General features: G+C 43.2%; 1 protein-coding gene across 1 annotated transcript in view; it reads left to right on the top strand.

Annotated features, from left to right (window-relative positions):
• Nucleotides 1–21,409, top strand: part of KMT2A (lysine methyltransferase 2A) — a 409,829-nt gene that overhangs the window by 235,094 nt on the left and 153,326 nt on the right. The window contains exons 16-17 of the mRNA XM_089657321.1: nt 12,869–13,042; nt 13,404–13,514. Coding sequence (XP_089513447.1) covers nt 12,869–13,042; nt 13,404–13,514 — 285 coding nt within the window. The remainder of the gene's footprint in view (nt 1–12,868; nt 13,043–13,403; nt 13,515–21,409) is intronic.

Genomic DNA, 21,409 nt, shown 5'->3' with positions numbered 1-21,409 from the left:
GACCCTTCAGACTGTCCAGATTGCTTTTAGTCCCGGGGGGCCAGGTTGGTGTCCTTAGTTACTCCTCTTTCTCTCTTTCCCTTCACTTATTCCGACTATTGTTTCTACTTTTCTTTATTCCTTATGTGTGACCCCCTTCCCCTTTCCCCATGCCCCCTCTCCCTGGGCCCGCCTCTCCAGCGCTCCGCTTTGGTTCCAACTTCCTTTTCTGGACAAATCTCCTCAGCCACCCCTCCCTCCAGCCACCTCACGTTCTTTCTCACAACTTCTTAATCGCCGTTCCTTGATAGATTCCTGGAGAGAACTCCACCCTGTAAAACGTAGATATACCCACTACTCCTACCCTCATAAATCGTTCTCGCGCATTGACCATATATTTTTAACAGTCGGCACCTCCTCCAGACTTCTATACTCTGATATTCTCCCCATCCCTTGGTCCGATCATTGTACAGTCCTTACGTCCCTTTCTTCCCTATCCCCTCTAAACTCTAATAGTACATTGGTGATCAACGACAACTTGCTTTCCCATCCTCAACATAGTCTTGACCTTGAGAATGCTTTCAAGGAATATCTAACTCTAAACTCTACCCCAGATATCTTCCCTCTTCTTTTATGGGAATCACATAAGCCTGTTCTCCGTGGGCTTTACATTAGCAAATCGTCTTTCCTCCACAAAGAAAAACAACAAACTCGTTTACGCCTTGAGGTGGCCTGCAATCAGTCTTACCTTTTATTTCAGACCAACCCTTCCCCTTCTCACTGCAAAACTTTGGAACAAGCCCATGTCGAACTCGACCTCTTCCTGACTGACCAAGCTGAACTTTCTCTACGCAGGGCACGCCACAAATATTATACTAAGGCTAATAAACCAGATACTTTTTTAGCTCTTTCTCTTCGTAGATTAGACCATACCACCAAACCCATGCGTCTTAAACTCTCCAGCGGAGTTTATACTAGCAACCCTGTCCGCATAAACTGTATTTTCCGTAAACACTTAGCCGCACTGTACTCCCAGACTGAGCCTTTTGACCAATCCCGATCTGACAATCTTCTCGCCCACCTTCCCTTTCCAACCTTGGCCGTCCACCACCTCGAGCTACTGGAGAAACTGATCTTGGATTTCGAGGTTCTGTCCACAATTAAGGAACTTAAGCTCAGAAAACGTCCAGGCCCAGACGGCTTTTCAGCCTCTTATTACAAGAAATTCACTCATTTACTTTCTCCTGTCCTTACTAAAGCCTTTAACGCCATCCTCTCAGGCCATTCATTTACCCCAGAGACAGTATCTGCTATCATCTCGATGATACCAAATTCACACTCTGATGACTCTGCCTGGTCTTATTTCAAACCGATCTCCCTTCTCAATATTGACGTCAAACTCCTTGCCAAAATTCTTTCCACTCGTTTAAGCCCCATTATAGGCTCTCTTATCCATAACGATCAGACTGGGTTTATTCCCTTTCGACAAGCAGCTCTTCTCTCCCACCTTGCACACACACGGAACATCTCTTCCTGCTTCCTATCTCTACATATTAAAAAACCCTTTGATACTGTTTCCTGGCCTTTCCTCCACTATATCTTACGCCGATGGGGCTTTGGCCCTCATTTCCTGGATCTCCTCATTTTACTGCAACCCTTCCGCCCAAGTTCGATATATGGGTCACAAATCGACCTCTTTGCCAATACCTCGTGGTACTCGTCAGGGATGTCCGCTCTCACCACTCCTCTTCGCCCTAGTAATCGAACTCTTAGCCCCTCTGATTCGGGCAGACCCTGACATTCGTGGCCTAGAGGCTGGCGGGTCCCATCACAAACTCTGTTTATTCGCAGACGATGTACTACTCTTTTTGACCTCCCCTCTCACCTCCGCTCCACCACTACTTCGGCTCCTCCATGACTGGCGCCATTTCTGGTCTCCATGTTAATCCCCAAAAATCTACAGTCCTGAACATTTCACTTTCCTCCCAAGATTCTCTCCATCTCCAGCAAGTTCTCCCCTTCTCGTGGTCCCACCACGCTATTCCCTATTTAGGTATCAAGTTGACTGCGTCTCTGTCTAATCTATACTCAGCTAACTACCTACCGATGCTCGCACACCTCACTAGTTTAATGCGCAACTGGTCCTCTCTCCCGCTAGCTTGGCTAGGTAGGATAACGGTAGTTAAAATGTCTATTCTACCCAAGATCCTCTATCTCTTCCGAGTTCTTCCCATACCTGTCCCAGCACACTTTCTCCGCACACTTCAATGACGAGCTCACTCTTACATTTGTGGCTCAATTTGTCCCCAAGTCCCCTGCTCCACTATCCATCTACCAAAATTGAAAGGAGGTCTAGGACACCCGAATTTCACTAAATATTACGAAGCGGCTCACCTAGCCCAATTGCCAAAGTATCATGCATCTTATGAAATCCCTCAATGGGTAATCTTGATTGATATTTATCCCCTCTCATTAGCTAACTTACTTTGGCTTCACCCTTCTGATCGTCGCGGGATCCGGAATCCAATAACCTCCCATTTTGTAGCACTCTTGGACAAACTCAAATCCCAATATCCCCTCCAATCGCCTCACAACCCTCTTCTATCTCATCTTCGCAACCCAGCTTTCCCCCCAGCTTGGTCCACTCCTCGTTCCTTTCATCTCTGGTCTTCTGCTAATCTTTTAAGAGCCCACCATTTTTTTACTAACTCTGGGTTTCGTTCCTTCCCATCCCTCCGTGAATCTCACACTCTCCCTGCTTCAGAAATTTTCTGCTACCTCCAACTGAAACATTTCTATTCCCCTCTCTCCACTACCGCATGCTCCCTTAGATCAATGACCCCCTTTGAAAGTGCATGTAAAAAAGATCCTCATAGACGTGGCCTTATTTCTATTCTTTATGCTCAACTCTCGACCCCCATACCTTCCTCTTGCCCCTCATATGTCACCAGGTGGGAGAGGGACTTAGCCTCACAGCTGAGCCCTGAAGATTGGGATCATATTTGGCTGGCAACCAAATCCTCTTCGCAAAATGTAGTGACAGTTGAGACAAACTATAAGGTCTTATCCCGATGGTATTTGGTTCCGGCTTGGGTCGCTAAATTTACACATGGGTACTCCTCAGACTGTTTTTGTGGCTGTGCGGTGAATGGCACATACCTCCACATTTGGTGGTCCTGCCCGATATCCCACTCTTTCTGGGAAGATATTTTCCGCATATTATCCACTCTTTTTCAAAAGCCTTTTGTGCCAACTCCAGAATTCACCCTACTCAATCATCGCCCCCCCCCCCCCCCCCTTCTGTTTCTAAAACCCAGTTTAAGCTTTTTTTGCAAATTACAACCTCCGCTAAGCAAATCATAGCGAAATCCTGGAAGACCCCCTCGCTTAGTGTACAGGCGGTCCAGAACAAGGTGACGCAGTCGATGATACACGCTAAAATAGAGGCCTCCGTCACCGACACAATCTCCAAATTCTTACTGACCTGGTCCCCCTGGGTTGATCACTTCCTTCCTCAGGGATTTGAGGAGTCTCTACTCCTCCCTTAACGCATCCCTTCCTCGATAGATGCTTCGGAGCACTGGTCCGGTCCCCCCCCCATCCTGGTAGTCACACACCCTATCAGTCCCCCTTTCTCTCCCCCCCCCCCCCTTTTTTTTACTATTCTCTACTCCTTTCGCTTCCTTCTTTGTTTCTTCCCTGTTTCTCTCTTTGGTTATTTTATTCAGTGAATACAGTTGTTTTAATCATACAGTTGCTTAAAGGAAGGCCCTGGGCCTCATATTTACCTATTCGTTACATATGGTACTGCTTGTAGTACGTCACTGTATGTAATTTATCTCTGTAACCCAATAAAAAGTTTGAACAAGGAGAAATATATTTTTAAATGACAACTTTGTGTAAAACAAAAAAAAAGGTTTTTGTCATTTTCCAGAAACTTGTGGGGAAAAAATAAATCTTCCATGGACTCAATATGCCTGTCAGCAGATAGCTTAGGGTGTCTACTTTCCGAAAAGGGGTCATTTGGGGGTGTTTATATTATCCTGGTATTTTAGCACCTCAAGGAATGTGATGGGCAGTCAGAAAGTAAAAGCTGTGTAAATTCCATTATCTATACCATAGTTTGTAGATGATATAACTTTCACGCAAAGCAATCAATATACACTTTTTGGGATCTTTTTTTAACCAAAAACATGTAGCAGAATACATTTTGGCCTAAATTTATGACGAAATTTTAGTTTTTTTGGATATTTTTTATGACAGAAATGAAAAAATATCGTTTTTATCATAAACATTTTTTTTCTCAAATTTTTGTTTATAGCGCCAAAAATAAAAAGCGCACAGGTGATAAAATACCACCAGAAGAAAGCTCTATTTTTGTGAAAAAAGGGACATAAATGTAATTTATGTACCGTAATGCATGACTGCGCAGTTGTCAATTAAACTACTGCAGTGCTGTATAGCAAAAAAATGGCGTAAATTGCAATATCTATACCATAGTTTGTATATATATTGCTTTGTGTGAAAGTTATAGCTTCTACACTTATTGGGATTTTTTTTACTAAAAACATGTAGCAGAATACATTTTGGCCTAAATTTATAACTAACTTTGAGTTTACTATATATTTTTTGTAGCCGAAAGTAAAAAATATCATTTTTCTTCAAAATGTTTTGTCTTTTTTTGTTTATAGTGCAAAAAATAAAGAGTACAGGTGATCAAATACCACAAAAAGAAAGCTCTATTTGTGTGAAAAAAAGGACGTAAATTTTGTTTGGGTACAGCATTGCATGATCGCGCAATTATCAGTTGAATTAGTGCAGCGCCGAGTAGCAAAAAGAGGCCTTGTCATTAAGGAGGGTAAATCCTCAGGAGGACAAGTGGCTAACGATGCAGTATTAAGTGCTATGCTGCTACTTTCCACAAAACTACTAATGTTACAAGTGCTAAAGTAAACATGCGATCACATATCTACGGTACAAATAAATATTGTGATAAAACCTAATAAATCCACATGTGTAACAGTGTCAAGATATACACACATCTAAATAAAAAACTGAAATACAAATAACAGGTTTTCAAATATTGTCCTGCTGGAATTTTTTTCCACAACATGCACTTCCTGCATAATCTTCACCAAATATACTGGTGCAATAGTAAGAGTGCCACACTACTATTTCATACTGTTTATTTATACCAATTTTCAAGTGCTCTGAAAATGACAGTGACAGTGCAAATAAATACTATGATATAACCTGATAACTATACATGTGTACTGTGTCAAAATGTTCATAAAAATAAACACTAAAAATCAAATAAATGAAAAATTCTCAAAAATTGTCCATCATGCTGGAAATGCTTTCTTCAAACACAAAGTACATTGTCATATGTAATCTTTACAAATTAGATTAGTTTAAAAGGAGACCCCTGAGGAAGTCATGTGATTTGTGATGTAAAACATAGGGCGGAGCTTGATGATGTCATCACAGTAACCAGAAGTAATCGAACACACAAGCCAGAGCAATGCTGATCACAGGCAGGACCAAGGGGATTTTATTCACCAGTGAATATCTGCTGTTCACCTTACTGGGCACTTTTTACTTCTTTAAATAAATATATGATTTTAAATGGAAAGCACTGAGCTAACGGTCTTCTTTCTTGAACTGCACTGCCCCCTACCGGTTTACAACTGAGGAGGAAAACTGAAGGATTCACTCCCTTAAAGGGCACATGTTATTAACTGACCTGTTTAATACATGGGTCAGTAACCAGAGGTGAGGGCATATACACTGTGTGCACATTATTAGGCAAGTGAGTATTTTGACTAAATCATAATTTTTATGCATATTGTCCAACTCCAAGCTGTAGAAACTTAAATGGTTACTGGATTTAAGCATATCAGGTGATGTGTATTTGTGTAATGAGGGAGGGTGTGGCCTAAGAAGATCAACACCCTATATCAAGGTGTGCATAGTTAGGCAGCTTCTTTTCCTCAGGCAAAATGGGCCAAAAATGAGATTGAACTGATAATGGGATGTGATCACAGTACCATAAAACGTTTTGTTGCAAATAGTCAGCAGGGTTGCAAGAAACATGTTGAGATAAAAAAAACCTGCAAATTAACTGCCAAAGATTTGAGTAAAATCAACCATGAAGCTACAAAGGAACCCATTATCCTCCAGTGTTGCCATATTCCAGAACTGCGACGTACCTGGAGTGCCCAGAAGTACAAGGTGTTCAGTGTCCACAGACATGGCCAAGGTAAGCAAGGTTGAAACCCGACCACCACTGAACAAGACATAAGTTGAAACATCAAGACTGGGCCAAGAACTATGTGAAGACAGGTTTTTCAAAGGTTTTATGGACTGATGAGAGGAGAGTGACTCTTGACGGACCAGATGGATGGGCCCGTGGCTGGATCAATAACAGGCACAGAGCTCCACTTCGACTCAGAAGCCAGCAAGGTGGAGGTGGGGTACTGGTATGGGTTGGTATTAAAGATGAGCTAGTTGGACCTTTTTCAGGTTGAAGATGGACTTTTAACCAACTTCCAAAACCTACTGCCAGTTTGTAGAAGACAATTCAAACAGTGGTACAGGAAAAGTCTGCATCTTTTAAGAAGACCATGATATTTATGCAGGACAATTTTCCATCGCATGCATCGAACTGCTCCACTGTGTGGCTAGCCAGTAAAGGCCTTAAAGATGAAAGATTATTGAAATAGCCCTCTTCCTCACCTGACCTAAACCCTATTGAGAACTTGTGGGCCCTTCTTAAATGGGAGATTTACAGTGAAGAAAATCAGTACACCTCTCTGAACAGTGTCTGGCAGGCTGTGGTTGCTGATACACAAAAAGTTGATCGTCAACAGGTCAAGAAACTGACTGACTCCATGAATGGAAGACTTATGAGTGTTATTGAAAAGAAGGGTGGCTACATTGGTCACTGATTTTTATTTTTTTTATATATATCAGAAATGTTTATTTGTAAATTTTGAGCTGTTTGTTTATTCTCACTTTAACAGATGAAAATAAACAAGTGAGATGTTTTTCATTTAGTTGCATAATAACTCTGCACACCAATAGTTGCCCAATAATTGTGCACACATAGATATTCTCCTTAGAAAGCCAAAACCTCACTTTTACTTTCTTAAATATTCATGTTTGAGGTTTATTAACATTTTAGATTGACCAAGAGCACTGTAGTTGTTCAATAATCAAATTAATCCTCAAAAATACAACTTGCCTAATAATTGTGCACACGGTGTATTGCACACACGGGTGGTCAAGTGGTGTGATATTAGTGATCATTAAGTATCTCTGCAGGTTGTGGCTTACAGTGGTGGAAGCATTGGACACTGTATTGCTTTAGGTTTAGAAATACTGGACACTTATGCATGTACAGTATACTTTGTGAAGATGTCATATGATATGCACATTGTGTTTCAAGAAGGAATTTCCAGCATAATGGACAATTTTTTGAGAATTTTGAACTGTATTTACTTTTTATTTTTATGAACAGTGTGACACTGTACACAGGTGTAGTTATCATGTTATATCATGGTATTCATTTGCACTGTAAATGCCATTTTTATAGCTCTTGCAAATTGGTATAAATAAGCAGTATGAAGTAGTAGTGTGGCACTCTTTTTACTATTACACCAAGTTACTTTGTACCAGTGTATTTGGTGAAGATCATATAGGAAGTGCACATTGTGGTTTAAGAAAAAAATTCCAGCATGATGGACAATATTTAAAATTGTTATTTTTATGTCAGTTTTTTAGATGTGTATGTATATCTTGGCGCTGTTACACAGGTGGAATTATTAGATTTTATCACAATATTTAATTGCACCGCATATGTTATCATGTGTTTACTTTAGCACTTGCAATATTTTAGGTTTTTTTTGACCAAAAAAATATTTTTTTTTGCTAAAAAAAAAAATCCAAAAACACCAGTTTGCCGCGATGTACCACATTTTGCTGCGTTTTTGTAGCGTTAAATCGTTTTTACAGCTGAAAAAGTCCTCTAGAAATCTACTAGTTCTGGGTTTTTTTTCCACCTAAAACACGCCCTTGGCAAAAAATGCTTATTACATAGGATAGCATGCTGGGGAGTTTACTGGCTGTAGAAAAAAAAAAACATCAAAAGCCAAAAACAGCAGCTGTAAAAATGTCCAGTGTGCATGAGGACTTACACTAATTCATTATCTTTAATATGACATTCCACGGTGCACACAAGTGGTTTGCAAGGTACAGGTGTAGGAGGAGTTACACTCGTAGGGGTTGATGGGTTGATTTACTAAAACTGGAGAGTGCAGAATGGTGCAGCTGTGCATGGTAGCCAATCAGCTTCTAACTTCAGCTTGTTAAATTAATGTGGAATTCCAGCTAAGACTCAAAATCTGCCCTTATTTAGTATGTATAACAAATATAAATTTTGTATTTTACATTATCTTATTTGCTGATTGTCTAGATTAGAAACAGTCTAATATAGACAATCTGCTATCTCCTGAGTCTAACAAAGGATGTTGTGCCTGTTCAGCTCAATGTCGCTGATCACCGGCACTTCTCTAAACTGTGGTCAGGATCTCTGTATAGTCATTCCAGCACAGCCCACTTAGCCCAGCCCCATCAGTCCCAGCCCCAATCCTATCCTGCCCCTGTACCACTCAGCCCCACCTCTCTCCCACCTGGCCCCACCCCTGAACCATCCAGCCCCACCCACATCCAGCTCTATCACCATGTGTGATGTAATTAGGTCTCACTTAAACACGCCCAGCAGCTACCTGGTTTGAATAAAGTTAGAAGCTTTGCGGTCACATGACAGGACAAGTAACTTTTAAAAAGAACACTATATTAATATTGGGGTTCATGAGAGAGGAAAGATTGTCAAAGAAAATCCTTTCCTTAAAGGATAAGTTCACCTTTTTGGGAAGAATTTCACTTTTCATAATAAATAGAAGCGCTTTCCAATGCCATTTCTGCCCCAGCCATCCCAATGTGCTTTTCTCTCACTTACAGTTAGGTCCATATATATTTGGACAGGCACAATTTTCATACTTTTGGCTCTGTACGCCACCAGAATAAACTAAAACGAAACAATCCAAATGAATTTGAAGTGCAGACTTTCAGCTTTAATTCAAGGGGTTGAACATAAATATCAAGTACAAATTTTAGGAGCTGCATCATTTTTATACACAGTCCCCCCATTTTCAGGGGCTCAAATGTAGTTGGACAAATGAATATAATCATAAATAGCATGTACATTTTTAATATTTTGTTGAGAATCCTTTATTGGCAATGACTGCCTGAAGTCTGGAATACATGGACATTACCAGACTGGGTTTCCTCATTTCTGATGCTTTGCCAGGCTCTAACTGCAGCTGTCTTCAGTTGTTCTTTGTGGATCTTTCTGCCTTTTAGTTTTGATTTCAGCAAGTAAAATGCATGCTCAATTGGGTTGAGATCAGGTGATTGACACGGCCATTGCGGAATATTCCTCTTCTTTTCCTTCAAAAGCTCCTGGGTTGCTTTTCCATTGTGTTTTGGTCATTGTCCATCTGTACTGTGAAGCACTGTCCAATCAACTTTGCTGCATTTGGCTGAATCTGAGCTGACAGTATACAGTAAAAGCTTCTTTCTGGAAGCTCGACCAAACAGCTAATTTTTGTTCAAGTATCACCGTATTGTACTCCTTAAAAACAACCACACCATCTTTTTCCAGAGCAGCCTGTATTTCTTTTGAGGTTGCCTGTGGGGTTTTCTTTGAATCCCGGACAATTCTTCTGTCAGTTATGGCTGCAATCTTTCTTGGTCTACCTGATCTTGGTTTGGTATCAAGAGATCCCTGAACTTTCCACTTCTTAATAGGTGATTTAACAGTACTGATTGGCATATTCAAGGCTTTGGATATCTTTATGTCCTTTTCCATCTTTATAAAGTTCCATTACCTTGTTACGCAGGACTTTTGACAGTTCTTTTCTGATCCCCATGGCTCAGTATCTAGCCTAGTCAGAGCTTCCACGTAAGAACTAACAAACTCATTGATTATTTATACAGTGACACTAATGGCAATTTAAAAAGCCACAGATGTGAAACATTAATCTCTAATTGGCATTTTAACCCGTGTGAGGCACCTTGTGTGTCTGTACCAAGGCCAAACATTCCAGGGTATGTAAACTTTTGATCATGACCATTTGGGTGATTTCTGTTATCATTATGATTTAAAAAGGAGCCAAACAACTATTTGATAATAAATGGTTTCATATAATCATCATCCTTCAATAAAAAGAGCATTTTTTGCCATGATCAGTGATATTTTCAATATCCATGCCAAAATTTCACAGTTTCTGCCAGGGTATGCATACTTTTAAACACAACTGTAATTGTTGCTTCCTACATCTCATACCCACGCTGCATACAGTTTGTAAACTAGCTCTGCGTAAATATCTCATTGTCAAGCCATTCATTGACACAGGAGCTGCAGCTTATCGATCAAGTGACTGCACCAAAGCAGATTTAAAAATAAGAAAGAATTTACAGTGAGCTATTTTACAAACAGTATGCGCCGTAGGTATCAGAAGGGGAGGAAGCAGTATTTTAATCCTGTCTTATATTGGCCTTTGCTTACACTTTAACCACTTCAAGTCCAGACACTTTTACCCCCTTCCTGTCCAGGCCAATTTTCAGCTTTCAGTACTATCACATTTTGAATAACAATTGCGCGGTCATGCAACACTGTACCCATATGAATTTTTTAGCCTTTTTTGAGACAGATAAAACTTTATTTTGGTGGTATTTATTCACCTCTGGGCTTTTTAATTTTTTTTTGCTATATAAATGAAAGTCCAAAAATTTTGAAAAGTGTTTTTCTTCTAAAATTTTGCAAATTAATAATCTTTCTTCATAAATCTTGGCCAAAATGTATTCAGTCATCTTTTTAGTAAAAAAAAATAACCCAAATTAGTTTATAACCAAAAATTATAACTTAAAAATGTTTTTTACATTTTTAGTTTATATTATTTGTTTTTGTTTTGTTTTTTTTTCCTTCTCTCTGGCTGCATTCTTGCAGCCATTGAGAAATACTGTGTGAGCGGTGATTGTTCACAGCTTATCCCATGGTACGAGGTTGTTGTGAATAGCCTTGTACCATGTGATCTCTGTGATCATTCACAGATTTCACACATAGTAAGCAATGTCAGAAGTGACATCTTGCTTACTACTATTCATGTGATCACTGATTGGCCAGTCAGCGATCACATGATCGGGACCTCGCACAGAGGTCCCGTACAGCAGTGTACAGGACACAGTGGGCATCGGATCACGGTGCTGTGCGCTCCCAGAGAGCGCGCACAGGCTAAAATGGCAGGTGCCGTTTATGAACGGCAACCCACCCCTGCACTGCTCCCGTCCGGCTGTTTATATACATGGGCCAGACGGGAAGTGGTTAAAAAGTAAAGCCCTGTAACCACGTTGAGAATATCGGACGAATGATCGTCTGTTTTTTTTTTTTTTTGCATGCTAGTCTCCATATCGAAAATGATAAGGTTACTAAAGCTAAAAAAATTCGCGTACGACAGAATAAAAATTTGGAGTGATGTATTTATTGTATTTTAAGACAAAAACTGTACTGATTAAATGAAAATCGTGCAATCTGATATCGTACGAGAAAAATGTTCTTGCTTTTCCCTTCTAATAATTTTGGACAAAAGCTGTGTACTAACGATCAGATTATCGTACAAAAAAAGTGGAGTTTTTTGGGGGGGGGTTTACGATTTTTGATTGTGTGTATTAGGTTTTACTCACTTTTGTTGATAAAACATTTCAGTCATGGTAATCTATGCAGGGTTTTAATAGACACTCATACTCATTCTGAATGGGAGTAACTGGTTCATTATAATCAACTAGTGTACTTTTTTGCGTTCTAATGAGTGAAGCTGCAGTGTCTGCATCCCTTTAGAAGTAGTTAACCCTTAGGCCTTATGTATACTGCTGCTCCTAAACGTGAGTTTAGGAGTTTTCGGCATTCTTTTGCCAAAGCCCCTGAACTCAACTCAATAAAAGCCTATGGGTTCATGTACACATTGGCTTTTACCAGAGTTTAGGAGCAGCAGAGGTTAAGGACAGTTAAATGTTGCTCTTTTGAATGCAGAATAACCACGTTCAGGAGAGGAATGTTTTGGCCAAAAACCAATAAACGCGGCAAAAACGGTTGTAAACACTGCTAAACGCTAGCCTCGTTTAGCTCTTGGGCGTTTATCCATGTCAATGGAAGATACTGTGGCCAATCAGATGAATAATCGTCCAAGCGCTAAACGCAGTACCATGTTTACACACGTTTTTGCCGCCTTTAGCGTTTTTATGCTGCCAGAAGAGGTTAACGACTAGGTAAGTTCGTGTACATGAGGCCTTAGGAAGTATCTCACCAAAGCTTAAATTTTTTTATGGTGGTGCCTAAACTCTGACTTAGATCTTGTATCTTAGTACAGACTTCTAGAAAAATCAGTGAGCCAATCACCAAGCAGGAAATTACATTTTTGGAGGCACCCTTTATACCAACTGTATCCAGGACGCCTCCAGGTTGTTGATCTTGAATTCACCTGCTTAGGCTAATGGAAATATTTAGACTGCTAACAATGTTTGGACAAGTATGAGGCAGTGGCACACAGGTACTATCTAATTGTAGAAAATGGTAGGTAAATATGTTCTCACTAGTCATGCTGAAATGGGAATATTGGAAGCTAACAGACCCAGTGACTGACTGGACAAAAAAGGGCAAAGTTTAGACACACAGGCTAATATAACTTTGGAGAAAACAAATCTCTTTTTTTTTTTTATCATTTAGAAATTGGTTTTGACAAAAACTGTTCTCTTTGAATAAATATTTTAGGCAGCAAAGCCACCTGACTTAAATCCTGAGACAGAAGAGAATATGCATTCAAGAAACTCTCCCAAGGGTCCTGATCCTCCTGTTCTTACCCAAGTTGGAAAGCAAGATGACCAACCGCCCTGTGACCTGGAGGGAGTGAAGAGGAAGATGGACCAAGGCAGGTACACTTCTGTGGTAAGTTTCAGTGTGTCTCATGATAATAAGGTCATTCTAACCTTTTGATAACTGATAAAAGGGATTAAAATCTTCACCCAAAATGTAAGTTTTGCGGTAAATTCAAAGGTTAGTCAAATTGACTTTTTATCTGAATGATCAGGTAAACTTCTCTGCATGTAGAGAGTGGGGGAAATGATTTTTGCCACAGTTTAGGATGATTTCCTTTTATTATAAGGTTAGTTTAGCTTCGGAATGCTGTACTGCATGTGATAACAATAACAAAGTCAGTAATGGATATAGAAGAAAACAGTACATTTTTTAAGTATAAAATTGATCAGATAATGGCATACTGTTTACATGCCTTCTGACTCTTTCACAGTTGGAACTGAGTGATGACATTGTCAGAATTATCCAGGCTGCTATGAATGCAGATGGCGGCCAGCCAGAGCTGAAGAAGGCAAACAGTGTTGTGAGATCCTTTTTTACAAAGGTGAGTTTGCCTGTGTAGTGACCCTGTCTGTATATTAAGCACATTGCAGTAATTACTTTTTTTTTTTTAATTTACTTGCATTAACTGTATTTTATGCAAGCTGTCAGTCAGTACTCACATTAAATTGAATGTTCCTAGTGCCACAGTACAGGCTTCTTTAATCTTTACAACTGGGTTAAATATTGTTGCTTTTAGGTGACACTGGCAAAAAGCTACTTCCACTGTATAATCCCTCCAGCTCCCAGCTCACCTTAGTGTCCTTAGGTGATGGACTCTTTTTTTTTTTTTTTCCCACTTAAAGAAACTTTACAGGTTTAGGGCCATGTCCCTGAAGGCCCCCAAGAGGGTAAACCCATTGTGTGTGTGTGTGGGGGGGGGGGCAAAGCAAGGAAAAAGTTTATCCCCTGTTAATCCTGTTTAAGAGACTGTGGTGAGTACAGCATGGAAGCATTTAAACAAATGTACCCAGGGTGCCCTTCTTCCTTAGGAACCCCTTTGAATGGCATAGGGAGTTGCCCACCACCTCTCTGGTGGTCATGGAAGAGAACTGGAAAGACAGTGTTAAATTTAATCTTGGCACCATATACAGTCAGTGGAGCACCTATTGTGACTCTACTACAGTTGCAAGAAAAAGTATGTGAACCCCTTGGGATTAGGTGGAGTTTTGCATGAATTCGGCATAAAATGTGCTCTGAACGTCATCTAAGTCACAACAATAGAAGAACACAGTCTGCTGAACATAATACTACACAAACATTAGATGTTGCCATGGTTTAATTGCACATAACATGTAAACATTCACAGTGCAGGGAGGAAAAAGTATGTGAACCTTTAGACTTAATAACTGGTTGACCCTCCTTTGGCAGCAATAAACAAATGTTTCCTGTAGTTGCAGATCAGACCTGCACAACGATCTGGAGTAATTTTGGACCACTCCTCTTCACAAAACTGTTTCAGTGTAGCAATATTCTTTGGATGTCTGGTGTGAATCACTCTCTTAAGGTCATGCCACAGCATTTCAATCGGGTTGAGGTCAGGACTCTGACTGGGCCACTCCAGAAGGCATATTCTGTGCTGTTGCAGCCATTGTTTTGTTGAATTACTTGTATGCTTTGGGTCATTGTCCTGTTGCATCACCCATCCTCTGCGGAGCTTCAGTTGGCGGACAGATGGTCGTACGTTTTCCTGCAAAATGCCTTGATAAACTCTGGAATTCATTTTCGCATCAATGACAACAATCCGTCCAGGCCCTGAGGCAGCAAAGCAGCCCCAAACCATGATGCTCCCTCCGCCATGTTTTACAGTGGGGATGAGGTTTTGATGTTGGTGTGCTGTGCCTTTTTTTCTCCACACATAGTGTTGTGTGTTCTTCCCAAACAAGTCAATCTTGGTTTCATCTGTCCACAGTATATTTTGCCAGTAGTGCTGTGGAACATCCAGGTGCTCTTTTGCAAACTTCAAACGTGCTGCAATATTCTTTTTGGACAGCAATGGCTTCCTCCGTGGTGTCCTCCCATGTACTCCATTCTTGTTTAATGTTTTCCTTATTGTAGATGTGTCAACAAAAATGTTAGCATGTGCCAGAGATTTCTGTAGGTCTTTAGCTGACACTCTGGGATTCTTCTTTACCTCATGCAGCATTCTGCGCTGTGCTCTTGCAGTCATTTTTACAGGACGACCATGCCTAGGGAGAGTAGCAACAGTGCTAAACTTTCTCCATTTGTAGACAGTCTGTCTTACCGTGGACACATGAACATCAAGGCTTTTGGAGATACTTTTGTAACCCTTTCCAGCTTCATGCAAGTCAACAATTCTTGATCGTAGGTCTTCTGAGAGCTCTTTTCTGCGAGGCATGGTTCACATCAGACAGTGCTTCTTGACACCAGTAAACCCAAAACAGGTGTGTGGTTTTTTAAGGGCAGGACAGCTGTCAGCAACACATCCAATATCATCACACTGATTGGAGTCAAGGTTGGCTCACTCCTGGTTCCAATTAGCTCTGGGAGAAGTCATTAAGCTAGGGCCTCACATACTTTTTCCTCCCTGCATTGTGAATGTTTACATGTTATGTGCAATTAAACCATGGCAACATCTAATGTTTGTGTAGTATTATGTTCAGCAGACTGTGTTCTTCTATTGTTGTGACTTAGATGATGTTCAGAGCACATTTTATGCCCAATTCATGCAAAACTCCATGTAATCCCAAGGGGTTCACATACTTTTTCTTGCAACTGTATATCTGCATGCATCCCCAAAAGCGTGCACTTCCTCAAACCGGACACTACTGCGCTCTTTCTGTGATGCCTTGTTCTTATGGAAGTTATTGCGACTGTCCACCCTGTTTTTCCTTATTGCAAGCTGGACTTTAGACCAGCAACATTTCCTGATTCCTATCTGTTGAGGGCAATGTAAAAGCAGCTGTACCTGGGCTACAGCAACCTAAAAGTGCTTGACAGTGAGGCATTCCCTCTCCTTCTCTATTGCTACAGAGGTTGTGCGTACTCTTCCAGGGGGACTATTTCTCAAACACGGCAGATCATTACCCTCTACTTTAATGATGGTAACCCTCTGGCTCCCTTCCTTCCTCTGGAAATTTGGCTGGCCCATGAGCCGCTCCAGCTTCTTTTATGTGTATAAAAAGAGTATCTGCCACAACATCATATTTTATGGGCAGAATTTCTGGCTATATTGAGGCCATTAATAGCAGGGTTCACAGCTGCCCCTTCCACTTGCCCTTCTTCCTCCTGAATCTGTCTTGGATTTTGCATTTGAACCAGACACGGTACCCAAAGAGGAAGTTACAGTTAAGAAGGATTCCTCACTTGCTGAAGCATCCGATCAGGATGACACACCTTTTGGAGATTTCTTAAAAGCTATAGAATACCACAATTGCTCTTACAGATGCTTCTTAGCCTTGAAGCAGCTGGAATCTGCTCACTCTTCCCAGATTCCCAGAATGGGGTTACTAAAACTCCCCAAACCATCTAAGACCTTCCTGATACACTTGCTGGTAGGGCTAGTTTTGACTGGGGAGTAAAACAATTAAGCCCTCATTAAGTGAAATGCATTAGAGGGATATTTCTCCCATGGGTGCAGACCAGGCTGAAGCCATTTGATATCCCAAAACTATAGTGTACATTAGAAGAGTGCGGGGATGCACCATGTTGTGGACCTATCGCTGAGCTTGATGAGCCTATACCAGAAAGTCCTGCACCTGGCAGCAGGGTAGAACTGGCTGGAGGGACACATTAGGGCATCTGAGTGGTACCCCTTTTAAGGGTTTTAAATGGATCTGCTTTCTGCTGCCCAACAGCTTTTCTTTCAGGGGTCTATTACTTCTCTACCAACTGGAGAATGCTTTCAAGGTTTGTACTCAAACCTTTTTTTTACGTTTTACAGACCTGGGGAGTCTGGCCCCGGACTCTCAACTTGTTCCTACAGGCTCCAGAGTTTTGCATGAAATTTGCAAGGTTTGCCATTGCCTCCCTCCTTCTGGGGAATTTTCTGACCTCAGTAGACATCTGGAATGCTTAGGCATTCCTGTTTGTCCATCTCATCAACACTGGACCAATCTAACTAATTGGAGTACCTGGACCTGATGCTAGACACAGTCCTGTCAAGGATCTTCCTGCCTCAAGAGAAACTTCTGTATCTAAGTTCTCATTCCCAGGCCCAGAGGAAACTCTCTATTTATGTTTGCATGAGGGTCTAGGGTCTATTAGATGCTACCTTCAAGGCTGTACCATACACTCAGTTTCACTCCAGACTGTTTCAACTTTGGTGTCTGACCACCTACTGTGGTGGATTTCAAACTCGGTGCTGGAGTGAGGAAAGCCCCTTACAGGAGTGTGGAAATTTTATCCAAGGGGCTAAACCGGGGTCTCAATCTACTTGTCCTGATAGAAAGAAAAACATTTTAACCAAAACACATGGGGACTCGCAGGGAGGGGAGAGACCTTGCAGAGACCCAATCAGTGCTCATCAGGAAAGGGGAGTGTCGGGCTCTACTAATGCTCAGCAGAAGTGCATCTGCTGTGGAAGTAAATAGGGTGCCAACCCCAATAGGAAAAAAAAACGTAATTATTTCAGGTTACCCTCATACACGGGAAGCACTTGGGTGCTCAGTACAAGCGCATAGGTAGGCTGTGTGTATACTTCATGGGATGGACACCAGGTGCTTAGGGTAGGGAGGCTGTGTGTCCATCCTCCATGGCTGTGTAGCTTTCCTGCCTACAATGTGAGGTGACATAACGAGGGCAGGCCTGGCTGAGGAAGGAGTGTGGTGGTGCTCCCAAGCTCTGGAGGACAGGCAGGGATTAGCAGCCACCTCCAGGCCCAGGCAGGTGGGCTGGATAAGCATTACTCAGCAGCAGTGGGTGTAATTGACAGAAGGGATGGTAGTGTACTACCTGTGCTCCGACTAGTGGGATCAGCAAACACCCCTCCCCCCCGGCTTCGAGATGTGTAGTTGTCTGCGGGCTGGAGAGCACTACTGTATGTATTCCAAGCAGGAACTACACTTCATGAGAGGCTGTGTGCGGCTTGTCAAATAAAGAAGTCAGTAACAGAGAGGACCTGGTGGCCAATAGGTGGCAGGAGTGTGGGCGGCTGTCAGACAATTGGCAGTCGGATGGCAACACGTGAGCTCTATGGGAAAAGCAGTGCTGAGGCAGGGAGGCTGAGCCTGCAGTTAGCTGGAGGGAGGAGGTGAAATGAAACTCCAGTGTGCGCTCCATTAAGGGGCAGGAAAAAAAAGTAAACCCTACTGCTTTAACCTGCAACAGGGCTTAATGTAAAAAAAAAACATACTACCTGCCCAGTGCCCAGAGCTATATGTCCCGGATGTCGGGCGTTAGGAATTGCACATCCCTGCCCTAATGTTCTCATAATGGATACCAGCTCGATGGACTAAAAAGCAATCCTGGATTCCCTCTCGGTGTAAGGGGCTTGATTGTTGGTGGAAGCTCACCTTACTATTAACATTCTGGAATTCAGTGTTTTGGTTGTCCCTTCAGTGCTGGACTACTCTATTGTGTGGACACCCAACAAGAGAATCCAGTCAGGTAATGTCATGGCCATAGCCTACATCAATTTACAGCATGACACCAGAAGTTGCAACACTTTAAGGGAATCATACACAAATCCTTTCTTAGGCGACATCAATATTTGAGCTCTGGGTGCAATTTACATCCAAGGTGCGGAACATTGGTAGATAGAGGTTCTCATGGTCTGAATCTGTGGGAATAAAAGCCCTCCAGCCCTTTGCTACATATAAAGAATTCTAGATTTGAATCTGAAGGTGTCCAGATTCAACAACAAATTGGATAGGTTTGTTTCTAGGTCCAAGGACCCTCTGGGCTTTGGAGTGGGCACTTTGGGGACACCATGGAATCTGTTTAGTCTGGTCTATGTCTTTTTGCCCCTCCAGATTCACCCTTGCCTATTTCTCAGAAGGGAGTGTATTCTGGTGATAATGATTGCACTGAATTGGTCCAGAAAAGTGTGGTACTCAGACTTACTGTCAAGGTCCCACCTTTTCCCAGAGGTTATGCTGCTCCATGTGCTGGCATCCATCTTGGGTTTCTGCAGAGCATGGTGGGAGCCTTTTATGCTTTCAGGCCTCTGCGGTCCATCCCCCCGAGGGGTGTGGTTGATCACATTTAAGCCTATTGTCTGCACTTGCTCTTTGCATTCGTGTCTTGTATGTTCGTGTTGCAGCAAGCTCTGTTTCTACTCTCGTGGCCCTCCTGGAAACTGACTCGGCTTTGACTAGACTATTCTCAGCATTATCCCTTTATCTGACCTCCCGTTGCTGAACCCGGCTTGTGACCTGTATATTCTTGTCTACCGTTCTGTACTGTCTGTCCCGCTGTTATCGACCCGGCCTGTCCGACTACGCTATTGTCTTATCTGGTTCCTACCAGCTATGCGCCATTGGCGGCGGCCATTACCACAGCTGGGGTGACTCAGGGGCCGCGACCTGGTCCCTGGCTGCGTCAAGTCTATCCCCACCATCAGGGGCCCTGGTGAAGGGCAGCCTGGGGCTTAGACTCCGTACCCTGAGGGACTCCGGTCTGTGGGTGGTGGTTGTCGTCAGTCAGTGCGTGACCCTGCCATTAGGCCTGCCTGTCCGTTCCACAGCTCCTGCCCTGACATTACACGAATGCCATGAATCCTGACGGTGCAGGTACGCCTTCGCTTCCCATGTTAGTCGCCAGACTTGATCAACAGGATCTCCTTTGGATCAGTTATGGGAGAGGAATTTCCCGGTGATTCACGAGTTTTCCGGTTTTGTCGACACCTTCTGTAGGGTATTTGACGTGCCGGCTCGCTCCGCCTCGGCTGCCAAGATGCTCATGTCCATGCATCAGGGTTCACGGACCGTTGCCGAGTACGCCATAGAGTTTCGTACCCTGGTGGCAGAGGTGGGCTGGAACAATGAGGCTCTGGTGGCTGCTTTTTCTCATGGCCTTTCAGATGCATTGAAGGACGAGATTGCAGCCAAGGAACTGCCTGTGGAGCTGGAAGCACTCATTTCCTTCCTAATCCTGATTGACACCAGGCTCAGGGAAAGGCCTTCACTCAAGGAGCGCCTGCGGAGGCCTCCCAACCGACTGGCGCCTGCGTTTTCTGTCCCACCCGTTCCTCCCTCTCCTCCCACGCCTCCTGGGGATGGCTTGTCTGGCGGTGAGCCCATGCAGCTGGGGATTGCTCACCATTCCGAGGGAGAGCGGGCCGCTCGGCGTCGGGAGGGTCGCTGCCTGTGCTGTGGCCTTGGTGGGCACTTTCGGCAGTCCTGTCCGATCCGTCCGGGAAATGCTCGCACCTGAGATCCTGTTGGGGACAGATCTTGGGTGGAGTTTCCTCTTCCCCGGCGTTCCGTAAAGTTAAACCACTGATCACCGTTGTCCTCTCTTGGGCGGAGGGCTCAGTGACGACCCAGGCGTTGGTAGACTCTGAGGCCGGCGGGTTGTTTATGGTCAGCTCGTTTGCTGCCCAGCACTCCATTCCCCTGCAGTTACCCCATTGGTTCTCGAGGTGATAGATGGCAGGCCCCTGCAACCGCCGCAGGTTACCCATGAGACCCTGCCGGTTGAAGTAGCTATTGGGGCTGTTCACAGGGAGCTGGCCTGTTTTCAGGTAATTTCTTCCCCGCACTGTTCTGTGGTTTTGGGCTATCCCTGGCTCCAGAGGCACAATCCAACCTTTAATTGGCGAATGGCCGAGATTCTCTCGTGGTCTCAACAGTGTGGGGCCGGGTGCATCCGTGGGCCGGTTAAGGTGTTGTGTGCCTCCTCGGACTCTGTGTTGCCTACCGTCTATGGGGAGTACCTGGACGTGTTTGACAAGGTGTGCGCTGGTGCCTTACCTCCCCATCGTCCTTACGACCGCGCCATACCCTTGCAACCCGGTGCCACTCCTCTGCGTGGCAGGGTGTATCCTCTTTTGGTTGCGGAGAATCAGGCCATACGTTGCGGATGCACTTTCCCGGGGGCACATTCGTAAGTCTACCTCCCCAGCAGGAGCGTGATTTTTCTTTGTAAAGAAGAAGGGTGGTGAATTGAGGCCTTGCATCGATTATAGGGGTCTCAATCGAATCGCCATCAAGAATGCCTACCCTATCCCGTTGATTACCGAGTTGTTCAACTGCCTCAAGGGAGCAACGGTCTTTACCAAACTCGACCTTAGGGCGGCATACAACCTCGTACGGATCAAGCAGGGGGACGAGTGGAAGACCGCGTTTAACACCAGAACCGGTCACTATGAATCCCTGGTGATGCCCGCCGGGTTGTGTAACGCGCCCACGGTCTTTCAGGAGTTCATAAATGATTTCTTTTGTGACTTGTTGCATCAGTGCGTGGTGGTTTACTTGGATGACATCCTGGTTTACTCTG

This window comes from Staurois parvus, unplaced genomic scaffold, assembly GCF_062004578.1.
Source record: "Staurois parvus isolate SC_StPar_1 unplaced genomic scaffold, SC_StPar_1.0 ptg000981l, whole genome shotgun sequence".
Lineage (NCBI taxonomy): Eukaryota > Metazoa > Chordata > Amphibia > Anura > Ranidae > Staurois > Staurois parvus.
The sequence above is the reverse complement of the archived record's forward strand: the minus strand, read 5'-3'. Positions and strand labels throughout refer to the sequence as shown.